Source organism: Aquarana catesbeiana, linkage group LG06, assembly GCF_042186555.1.
Source record: "Aquarana catesbeiana isolate 2022-GZ linkage group LG06, ASM4218655v1, whole genome shotgun sequence".
Taxonomy (NCBI): domain Eukaryota; kingdom Metazoa; phylum Chordata; class Amphibia; order Anura; family Ranidae; genus Aquarana; species Aquarana catesbeiana.
Window position 1 is genome coordinate 303,849,296 of NC_133329.1, and position 12,631 is coordinate 303,861,926.

A 12,631-nucleotide genomic window follows, 5' to 3' on the forward strand; every position below is an offset into this window, starting at 1 on the left:
CTCCTGAACCGCAGGCTGCAGCTCCAGACTCTATGTAAACTAAACAGGAGAGATGAAGAAGACAGCAGAGCTCTGTGTAGCAGTTTAGGAGGTGGAGGAGGTCAGGGGGAGTGCAGGCTCTATGTGCAATGCCTCTCATGCCCCCTTTCCTCCCCAACTGTCATTCAGAAACACTCGATCGGTGTTGTTGGATAGTTAGGCTTTCAGTGTTTTAACAAACCAAAATGGAGCAATTAAAAAAAGTCCTTTTGTGCGGGTTTACACTTAAAAAATGACTTTCATGGTTCCTTCCAATCCACTAAAATGAAGAGTACTCTTTGTTTATGGATTTTGTGGAAGTGGTAGCACATACCATCTATTTTAAGAAGACATATTATCCTATATCCAGATATCCTTCATTCTATGAATATCTGTGTGAGCTTTTTAAATTTTGCTTGTTTTATATACATTTATTTTAAAACAATAACCAAGCAGCAAGTCATAGTATGTTTCCCTGCTTGCATTCTGAAGAAGAAGTTGTTGAAATATTTATGATCATTTTTCTATTGTTTAGATTTTCCCCAGTGACTAAATTGTGGATGGAAAAAGAAAGTACTAGAAATAAAGCTAAACGTAGAGAAAGTGATGAAAAAAAGCATCGTTTTTACCTGCATTTTTAATCTCCTTTTTTATGTGTAACGGAAAACGTCTGTGGAGAGCAATGTGTGATCTATCTGTACTTCCTATCTTTGCAATATTAATCCATACACTCCCAGTGCGGTCTCTTGCCAGCTATTTTTCTCTAGCAATACAGTTATGATCCTCCATTCTTATCTTGCCGATGTTAACAAGTGCCAACTTCTCTAGCACTTTTGCTGCTGCCTTTTAAACTCAACTTTTACATTTTTTTGGATTTCTTCAGCTGTTAACCCCTAAAGCTTTTTTTCCACCAAAATGAAAATACTAATGTCTTATGCCTATTGTAAGATCATCAGCGATAAGGGGTTGTTTATGGGGTTGTTCCCACCTGTTGCAGCCTTTATATTACACAAAATCTGGCAAATACAATACATGTGGGTGTGGGGGGGGTGTAAATCAAGCTGAAAACTGGTCCATCAGGTTCCAACTATAATTGAAATATGAAATCTAGATTGGATAAATTGGATACATTTTCATTAAAGCTGAACTTTAGGTGGATATAAACAAAAGGCACAGGTTATTGAATCGCTGTAGACATTAAAGCGTAATTAAACAGGTTCTAAAGGCTCAAAGATTTGAAGGTAAAAAAAAAACTTCTCTGTGTAGCATCCCCCACAGCCCCCCCCCCAATACTTACCTGAGCTCTATCATGATCCAGTGACGTGCATAAGAGCCTTGGCTTTCCGGGGGCTCTCCTTCCTCATTGGCTGAGACAGCAGAGGGAGCTGTCAATGAACATGCAGAGCATTGTTGCAAGCTGCTACCTTTTTGTGGGGGGGGGGCAGGAGTGTCAGCGGGGGACCTGAGAAGAAGAGGATTGGGGCTGCTCTGTGCAAAACCATTGCACAGAGCAGGCAAGTATGACATTTTTTGTTGTTGTTGCCTGTAATATCACGTTCAACTCTGCTATATATATATGTTTTTTTTTAAATGACCCCCCACCCCATAGCGTTATACCTTAATGTGCTAATATGCGCTATATATTAGCACATCATGGCAAAACTTACCTGTCAAACAAAGTCCCTAAGCGCTGTGTTATCAGCATTCCAGCTGGTCACGGTGCTTCCATCTTCTCCTGGTCTTCTGTCTGGGTTCACACCGTTCAGCCACTTGAATGGACAGGCCGTAATGACATCACTCCTGCTCATGCACACAGGAGTCACTTCATCATGGCAAAAAGTGGTGCTGTAAATGTACTCTGAGCTGCACATGCACAACTCAGTGTACATTACCAATGACAGGCAAGGAGAAGTATCTATGATTGAAGAGACCACTAGGGTCTCATCTGACATAATAACCCTCCCTATCAGCATTTTACATTTTTAAAAATTAAAGATGCTTGAATGTATTTTTAAATGCAAGCAATGTAAGTGACTAAATCAAGAGCTATAGCAGGCGCGTGCGTACGCCCTCTGCATGGTGGGGGGCCGATGTCCCCCGGCCACTCACGATCCAACACAGTGAGCCAGAACGGGAATCTGTCAATGTAAACAACCAGATCCCCATTCTGACAGGGGAGTAGAGAGTGATTGCCTATTCCTAGTGATCAGGAACAGCGATCTCTCTCCTCCTTTAGTCAGTATACTCCCCCACAGTTAGAAACACCTCCCAGGGAACACATTTAACCCCTTGATCACCACTAGTGTTAACCCTTTTCCTGCCAGTGTCATTTATACAGTAATCAGTGCATTTTTATAGCATTGATCGCTGTATAAATGTCAGTGGTCCCAAAAAAGTGTCCGATCTGACCGCCGCAATGTCGCAGTCCTGCTAAAAATGATTGATCACCCCCATTACTAGAAAAAAAAATATATATATAATAAAAATGCAATAAATCTATCCCCTATTTTGTAGACAATATAACTTTTGCACAAACCAATCAATATGCACTTATTGCGATTTTTTTTTTTTTTTTTACCAAAAATATGTAGAATACATATTATCCTAAACTGATGAATGCATTTGTTTTTTTTTTAAATTTTTTTTTGGATATTTATTATAGCAAAAAGTAAAAAATATTGTTTTTTTTTTTCAAAATTGTTGGTCTGTTTTTGTTTATAGAGCAAAAAATAAAAAAACTGCAGAGGTGATCAAATACCACCAAAATAAAGCTCTATTTTGTTTGGGTACAGCATCGCATGACTGCGTAATTGTCAGGTAAAGCGATGCAGTGCTGTATCGCAAAAAATGGCATGGTCATTAAGTGGGAAAATCTTCCGGTCCTTAAGTGATTAATCTCTGTAAACTAGTTTTCTTTTGTTTGTTCATTCATTCATTCTTTTCTGACAGTTTGGTGTTTGTAAAAAAATAAACCTATATACTCACCTCTGTGCTGTAGCATCAGTGTGATGCTGCAACTGTCTCACATTGGCTGTAAGCCTGACAATTGAGCAATCACATGACCGCTGATCGCTCAGTTCTAGGTCTGCTTCGAAATTAGAGCAGTGACTGTCTCATTGGAGTGCTTGGCAGGGGAGGGGGTAGGAACAGCTGGCTTTGGCTCTCTGCTGCGTGATAAAATGTGGAGCCAGCTGTCATTCAGGCAGCCGTGTGGATCCTGACAATATTGCCGGGATTCTTCACAGCCTGGAGCAGCTCTGCCAAGTCAGACAATAGCATGCCATTGGTTGATTCTGGGTCACAGGAGAGCAAAAGTAAGTGCACTCCTGTGACCTACAAGAGAAGTACAGACAAAAATGCTTTGGCCATACTTCTCTTTAAAGAACTCTTGAATAAAAGTCAACTTTTTTTAAGGGGTTCAAGACTTGGAATCTATTTAGCTGCTATTAAAACAATTCTTTCCAGGTGGGCAATATTTTTCTTTAAATAATTTACAAAACCACTATTGCAGAGAAAATTGGTGCAAAGATGGAGAAATTGCCTAGAGCAACCAAGATTTACCTTTTCAAGTAATCTTTTTGGTTGTTTTGTAATATTGAAAAAGTGCTTTGCATTTTGCTTGACAATATTAATTTTTGGTAGTGTGCATTTTCTAAATGTTCATGTAATCATTGAATCATTGAAACAGACAACATTAAACTCTTATCTCTTCCATCATCTAATGAAAAAAAAATCCTTACATAAACCCATATTTTTTTTGCAAAGCAGTGTGCATGATGCCAAGATGAGCTTGTGCGCAAAAGTGTTTCAGCTGCTGCACATTTATTAGGGAGTTCAGCTTTGCCCGGAAGAATGAAGCAGAACAATCACATTACAGCTAAAATAAATGTTACAGAGATGCTTGGCTTCTATGGCCATCTGCTTCACTGTAAATGAAATGAATCAACATTTCTTTTGCAATAAAACACGTCAAATAGAAACAAAAAATAGTTTGATATGAAATCAAGTTCACTTGCAACAGGAAAGAACAGTTTTATAGCCTATTTCATATTCAGTTTTACTTAAGTTAATCTGACATTGTACTCTTGTACCAAGTTTTATACCATCACAGCTGATAAGAAACCCTCATTAAAATTAATCTGTTTCTTTATGACTGTGTACATTGCAAGGAACACAAACACTAAACATCCAAAATATGGTTATTACTTCCCAATTGAAAGGCATATTCTTTCCCCTCAGGTTATTAATTCATACCTCACCTTTGATTAAAATTTTTGATTTGAAATTCTGTCTGACATCCATTCACACTGTTCTTGTTGCACTGATCTGAATTTCCTTATAGCCAGTTTGGCAACGTTTTTTACTTTTATTTTTTTATATATTTTGTTGTAATTTTATTTTTTAAAACTTTATTTATTTATTTTTACTTGTTTCCTATCACAAATGGTTAATAAATCCCTATGTGATAGCATTGGGCTGATGACAAGTACTTTATGGCCCTACCCTTTGCATCTGCTAACCCAGCACAGAACAGCTTGGTTAGATGTGTCCCCTGGCTGTACCCAACATCACTTCTGGTTTCATTAATGGCTTGTGATATTGAGTCATGGATTTGCCTCAGTCTCACAGCGCTCTCCCTCCCCTGGTCGGCGGTTGTGTTCCTTACCTCTGGTAAGAGCTGGAGAGCCCAGGAACCACGGGAGGAGGGGGGGCCACCGCCAAAAGGTGGGAAGCACCACACTGCCAGCTCTGTGAAAGTGATCGGAAGCTATGGAGCTGCCACAACGTTTTCACTTTGAGGCCGGAAGTCGGCTAAACAAAAACCACACAAGCTGATGGTTGCTACTGCAGCCGTCAGCTTGTGATTAAAGGTTCACACATTTAACGTCCAAAGAGCTGAACTGGGTAGATAAGTATATAAACCTTTCTGCAAAAGTGATTAGGCAAGGATTTTATGAGGCAAAGTTTATTTCACAAGCAAAGTTTGGTTTGTATACGTGTTTAAAATTAAATGCAGTGTCACCAAAATCCTTTAAGCACTCTCTTTCCATCAATGGAACAATAAATAAATCAGCCAAGGATGAGTGGAGCAAGGCACCACATCCCAAGTATTTAGAAAAAAAGAAAAATTGGGGAAACGGACTTTAAAGGTGCTTAAAAAAAGTAAGACTAATATATATATATATAAATAATAAAATAATTTTAATTTGTACATATGTTAAAAAAGATATAACAATCTTAGACTAAAATTGTTATCCCTTTTTTAACCTCTTCCCGTCCATGCTATAGCCGAATGACGGCTAGAACGTGGACCTACTTTGCCGGGAGGGCGTCAATAGATGTCCTCCTGTGCTCGCGCGGCCTGCACGCCCCTGTAGGGCGCACGCGGTGCACTCTGTGATGAGCGAGTCTATGAGACTCGATACCGACCCCTTACTATGTGATCAGCTGTCAGCCAATGACAGCTGATCATGTGATGTAAACAGAGTCGGTAATCGGCTATTTTTTCTCCTCACGCTGACAGCGTGAGGAGAAAAAAAAACCAGCAGATCACCGGTGGCTGTGAGAGGGACATCAGTGCCAATCATAGAGATGCTCTGCAGAGTCATCTGTGCCCACCTGTGCCACCTGCCAGTGCTACCTACCAGTGCACAACAGTGCCGCCTACCAGTGTCCACCAGCGCCACCTACCAGTGTCCACATTGTCACCTATCAGTGCCCACAGTGCCACCTATAAATGTCACCAATCACCTCATCACCAGTGCTGCCTATCAATGCCACCTACCAGTGCCTATCCGTGCCCATCAGTGCCATCTATCAGTGGCATCAGTGCCACCCATCAGTGCCACCTATCAGTGTCTATCAGTGTCGCCTTTTCTGTGCCTATCGGTGCAGCCTATCAGTGCAGCCTCATCAGCGGATATCAATGAAAGAGAAAAATTACCTGTTTGCAAAATTTTATAACAAACTATTAAACATTTTTTTTTTCAAAAATTTCTGTCTTTTTTTGTTTAGCAAAAAATAAAAACCCAAGTGGTGATTAAATACCACCAAAACAAAGCTCTATTTGTGTGAAAAAAATGATAAAAATTTCATTTGAGTACAATGTTTCATGACCACGCAATTGTCATTCAAAGTGTGACAGCGCTGAAAGCTAAAAATTGGTCTGGGCAGGAGGCAGGTTTAAGTGCCCAGTAAGCAAGTGGTTAACATATGTAAAAATTTAAATTAGTTTATTATACATGTTATAGTCTTACTTTTTTAGGCACCTTTAAAGTCCCCTTCCCCAATGTTTCTTTTTCTTTCTTTCCATCAGTTTCCTTCTCAGTAAAATGACATACCTAACTGCAGTGTCCCACCCAAGGTATATTTTTCTGTTGTTACATTGAACTGCAATACATCAATCATGTTCTGGTATATACTGACATCTAGCAATTCTTCAGTGTCACTATAACTTTCTTATCTTTTGTATTTGGTATTATCCTGCATCCCCCCCCCCCCCCCCCCCCCCAGTTTGGTTCTACTTAGTTCGGTTCTAGCTAGACCCTCTTTGCTTTTTCCTTGTTCCCAGTTCAGCATTAGTTGTCACAGGGACAAGGTTTTGAAAGTCATTGGGGTTTATTTGCTGAAACTGGAGAGTGCAAAATCTGGTGCAGCTCTGCATAGAAACCAATCACATCCCCTGTATTGCACTTTGCTGAAGTTACATTTTGTTGGATTCAACTTCTGTCTTATTAAAGAGTTCCACTGATTGCGGATGGTTCTATTTCAGCAAGTGGCCATTCTATCTGCACAGACTGGGTTTAAAAGAGAAGTATGGAAATCTTTTTTCTGATATATTTATACTTACCTAGGTGGATGCAGCATCGGTCCCCCGCCAGCTCTAACACTGAGAACTGAGTGATCAAACACTGCTGTTTGCTTCGTGTTCTCGCAGCTCCCTGAGCAGAGAGCCGCTGTCTGCTGAAAACGGGTCAAAAGGAGTGCAGAATGCACAATCTGCACTCCTGTGATCCGCAGGAGAAGGACAGCCAAACAAGCTTTGGCTGTACTTCTCCTTTAAGGAGGCATGTCATTACATATATTGACATGTAAAACAGAACTCTACCCCCAAAAGTATTCCAACTGGAGAGGATTGTTTGGTAATCCTGAGAGCTATAGCAATGGTTGCATAACTATTAGTAGGGCCAGCCAAACCAGGAAGGTTTGTGACCATGACCCTAAAACCTTGACACAGTGGCCCTATCAGTTGGGGGTTGGGTTAGCAATCCCATCCTAAGAAAAGAGGTAAATGCTGTGGAGCCTAAGATTACAGTGTATCTGAACCCTAACCATGAACTTCTTGTTTGCTCCCTTTTTGTCTATTCAATTTTTCATTTAAATTTTACTGATTGATCCAGGGGCAAAAGCAATGGCAGATCCTAATTTGCTGTTACAATGGGCACACACTATCAGGTACCTGGGGGTTAATATTTTCTCTAATGTCCAGTATTTCCACAAACTTAATTTGTCGCCAGTGCTACAGTGGTGTAAGCAACGGTTGAGGGCTTGGTCTCACCTCCCGCTATACCTTATAGGGAAAATTGAATTCACTTAAAACAAAAATCCTCCCAATCTTGCTATATAGTCTAAGACCTTCCCCGGTATCAATATCAAAGTACTTTTTCAAACAGTTGGACTCACTCATCGCTTTATACCTGTGGCAATCACATCCAGCCAGATGCAGTAGAAAAATTTTACGCAGACCTTGGACACAGGGGGGACTGGCCTGTCCAGACTTTTATACATACTATCTGGCAGCTATGCTTGTTCATGCCCACAATTGGCTAATTTCTGATGATACTAATGCCTTAGTAGTCCTAGAGGCAGCTCACTCGGGATCTTTTGAGACTCTTCATAATGCTCTTTATAGAGGATCGAGAATATCATACCCATCTTTAACTCCAGCTATGAAAGTGGTTATCAAAGCCTGGTATATTACTGTAATTAAACCCAATCTCAGGAAAGCCCGTTGGACCCCAGATACTCCACTATGATTTAATCCAAATTTGCCAGAATTCCAATCACTACTAGACCCCAGTCTATGGGCTACTAAAGGAATCAAACATTTGGCTGATATTTGTGATGGAAGTGCATTGTTCACATTTGATAGGCTAAAAAACTAATTTTAACTCCCCAATTCTTTTTTCTTCAGGTTCCTGCAACTCTGACATGCCAATGAATCGCAGTTCAAGTCTCTTGCGGTTCATTTAGAGCAAGATGATTTGGGGGCTCTCATGCGAGATGCCGATCTTAGTAAATCATTATCCACGATATATAAGACATTATTGCCTTCTATTCAGGTGGGACTGGATTGATTGCATGAAGTGTGGCATGTGGATGAACAAGAGCTGGACAGTGAAGGCTGGGAGGATATGTGGGATTACCCTTTCCAATTTTTAATTGTGACCAGAGACAAATTGATCAAATTTAAAATACTACACAGAAGTTACTATACACCACAGTGTCTACATCGTATATACCCTAATTCTTCGGCCTGTTGTTGGAGATGTTCTTGGGATTCTGCGGGTTTTGCCCATATTTTTTGGGAGTGCTCACAGATCCAGGATTACTGGCGGGAGATGACTCAGTTTTTATTTCTGATTTGACTACCATTACTGTTCCTTTAACAGTCAGCATTTGCCTTCTTGCGTTGGTCGACTGATTTGCTTTTGCTAGAGCGACAGGCACTCTACTTGGGTATCCTCTTGTTTTACGCTAGGCGATTGTACTCAAGTGGAAGTCGGCAGGCCCCCCACTTTGTCCTTTTGGAAGCAACTTGTAAATTCAATAGTGCCCCTTTACAAAGCTATTTACTTATCTTGGGGCTGCTCTAAGAAATATGAGAAGGTTTGGCACTTATGGATGAAGAATATAAATCTATGGGTTAATTAATTCCAATTCCATGAGCATCTGACTCAAGTAGAGGTTTGCCTTTAGAGTGGTGTGCAGTGTTATGGGTGGTGGTCCTAATTGGACAGTGGCCGCAAGTTGGTGTCCTTATGATGGCAAGTCCTGGTGTATAGGAGGGAGAGAATTCTTCTTTGGACATATTACTACTTACACTACTTCTGATGGATGTTGTACTGGGCAATGCTTGTTTAATGTTGGAGGTTAAGTAGGTAAGTAAGGTTTACTTTTATGTTCGGTACATGGTTATATATACTTACTACCCAGGGTATGCCCCAAAGCTATATTTTGTATTAAATACATAATTTTCTAATAAAGACAATTAAAAAAAAAAAAAAAAAATATATATATATATATATATATATATATATATATATATATATATATAAAAAATTGAAAGTGTTTCGCTATATCTTTTCATGCAAAAATTATGTATTGCTCATGTCAGAAACCCAAAACCCACATTTCCTGTGTTATCTCAGGGAGACAAATTGGCCCTTCCACTTATTATCTTGGATTACAGAACATTTAAGCCTGCCGTACATGAATCAAAGTTTGGCTGGTTCAGCAGGGAGCGGAAAAATTTCAATCCATGTATGGAAAGGCTGATTGTACCCAAGTTGATCCATCAATTGACTTGGGTACAATCAGGCTGTTTCATTTTTCTACATGTGATTACTGCCAGTGGCTATAGCTGCTAGCAGTAATCAATGTATACTGCCAGCTGGGAAGGCTCCCCATGCCCTCTCACCAGCGTCAGAATACAATAGCACTGCAGGAGGGATTCCTCCAACAACACTGACTATGTTGATGTGGGAATCTAGCAATTTCCTTTCCTTCTACACATGGTAAAGGAAAGAAAATATACTCATCTTTGACTTGCTTTAGCCTCTGTGTTGTGAAGATGTGGACGTTGGGAGATTTTTGAATTTTAGCAAAATACAGCTGGACAGGCCTGACATAATTCAGTCCACAAAAATCTTTTTTTCCCCACAATAAATTAGGAAATTAGTGCATTTCTGGGATGTCAACAGGTGTTTTTATGTACTTGCAGGGTCTTAAAACGGGATAATATTTGAAAAAATGTGCATGTATTGCATGGATGTATTACATTAGTTTTTTTTTTATTTTGCCTTGACTTACTTTTTAAGGCCCTTCATGTACTATAGGGCTGTGGGAAAAATGCAGAGTACTCTGTCTTCTCACTTCCTTGTCTGTCCAAGGCTGCAGCTGTGTTTCCAACATTCCTGGTGTCTTCTGAAATGTATAGAATAAGAGACCTGACACCCCTCGCCCTTTAAGGTCTGTCCCCCTCCAAGGCATACATAAATTCCAATCGGAATTATGCCCATTTCTTAAAAACCTGAGGAGGAAAGTCAGAGGCGTACACCCCTTCCCTCTTCTCCCCTTCTCCAACAACCCCCCCTTTTTTTTTATTCCTTTTTTTCTCTCTTCTGCCCTCCTTTCTCTCTCCTCCTCACACTCTCCTCCTTTCCTCCTCTTCACTCCCCTTTCCACTATCCCCCCTCCGCACCCTACTAAATGTATCCAGTTCTAACACACACAGAATATCCCTACAACTCCACTTCACATACACCTCAGATACACTCTATAAGAACCAAACTTGGACCTACCCTGTTTCCCCTAAAATAAGACCTAGCGTGATTGTCGGTGATGGCTGCAATATAAGCCCTACCCTCCAAATAAGCCCTACCCTGTTTCCCCGAAAATAAGCCCTACCCTGAAAATTAGACCTACAAAGACTTTAACTAGGGCTTATTTGGGGGTAGGGCTTATATTGAAGCCATCGCCGACAGTCACGCTAGGTCTTATTTTAGGGGAAACAGGGTAACACATGGCGAATCCCTCCTTACTACTAATCGCAACTCCCTCCAAAAGCGATTAAACTATGCCCACGTATCCTACTTAAGACACCTTCCCCGCCCCTTGTCTGAGAATCTTAGCAGTAGTCCCACTCTACATGGCCCCCCCGTCTTGAATAAAGCTCACTGATGAAATGTAGATCATACTGAACGGAATAGTAGGTACAGACTGGGCACCTGTGTTGAGAAGATTGATGTAGAGGGCATGGGGAAAGCTGGATTATAGGATTCCCTATGCAATTTTTATATATACAATGCCATCTTTTTTAAAACAAAATCAATATGCAGTACACTGTAAGGATATTTAGTAAAAGTAAAAATATTATGTAGTGCATGGTCAAATACTTTTCACTTGACATAAAAGTGAATCCATCAAATAATAATTAGGAATACATTCATTACGAATAGTCAATAATAAATTAATTCATTAACGTATCAATTTTTTCCTGTCTTCCCTATTAGTGGCACCAAGCTAGCAACATGTTCAGGTGACACAACTGTTCGCATCTGGGACTTTGCTAAGTCAGAGTGTATCCTGACATTGGAAGGGCATACACATGCAGTGTGGGGTTGCTCCTGGCATACATGTGGCGACTTCCTAGCTTCCTGTTCCTTGGATAACAACAGCAAGATATGGGATCTTAACAGGTATGTTATACTTTTTTGTTTACATTTACCTTTGTTTTATTATTATATGAATGGTCTTCTGTATAAAGAGGCGAAGAGCAAAAAGCAGAATGGGAACCAAGTGGAAATCATATTTTTTGGCATTGACAACCCATAAGCTAGTAAAAGTACATTTTTTTTTTGCTATGAGTTGATGATGGAATGTACAGAACTGCAGATGCTTATTAGGAGTCATTGACGCCTCCACAGCAACATAAGTCACTAGAACAGAGCATATCCATACTTAAAAAGAACAAGTTTCATAGGACCTTTTTAAAGGTGGCTTCATTTTTAGTAAAACTCAACTTTTTACAGAGTAACTTTCAGATTAGAATGTGTTGGCTTATTAAATGTTTAGCTACTTGACAGAACACTTTTTTTTTCACTGAACTACAAAGATGACTTGTTTCTTTGCTAGTGTGCTTTGATATATATTTTTTGTATTTATTTCTATATCTTATTAAACAAGATCCTAATTGTACTATTTTTAGATGTCATTTGTTTAGGATCACTTTTTCAAGTCACTTTCTGCCTACAAATACTCAGTAAACAAGCAGACTTTTTGCCAACTTGATTAAGACTAAAAATGAAGCACTGTAGAAAACATATTTTTATGTAAGTAGCTCAGTCAGTATTTCATTTGTGAAGCTACCATATGTGTTTCTAACTTAGAACAAAGGATTTTTGGTGTTTTATTCAATTTGCTGTTACAAAAAATGATTTGTTTTTGCCTTTTGTTTCATTTTTTTTATGTTAATAGCTTTGTTTTGAATGTAATTGTCTACTCTGTTTCTACTATTACATCTTCACGGCATTGTGTCAATAAAAAAACAAAGTGGTGCGCTGCTATGTACTAATACAGTGAAGATATTCAAATAAATTAGAATTAACCCGTTTAAATGTCACAATGCAATATACATATAACACATAATTGACTAAAATATGTCCATCAATAATGTGATCACTAATAATGCGTGAAAAACGAAAATTCAAATATTCAATAGAAACTCGTTATTTCTTCTACTCAGAAAACTCCCACATCTTTTGATATATTTGAATGTTCTTTGTGTAAATTCACACGTGCTACCGCTGGGTGTACCAGATATTGCACCTAG

At 39.4% G+C, this 12,631-nt stretch overlaps 1 protein-coding gene across 1 annotated transcript in view; it reads left to right on the forward strand.

Moving 5' to 3' along the window:
- SPAG16 (sperm associated antigen 16) overlaps positions 1-12,631 on the forward strand; it is a 1,492,162-nt gene that overhangs the window by 738,056 nt on the left and 741,475 nt on the right. The window contains exon 12 of the mRNA XM_073633573.1: positions 11,313-11,498. Within this exon, the coding sequence (XP_073489674.1) occupies positions 11,313-11,498 (186 nt within the window). The remainder of the gene's footprint in view (positions 1-11,312; positions 11,499-12,631) is intronic.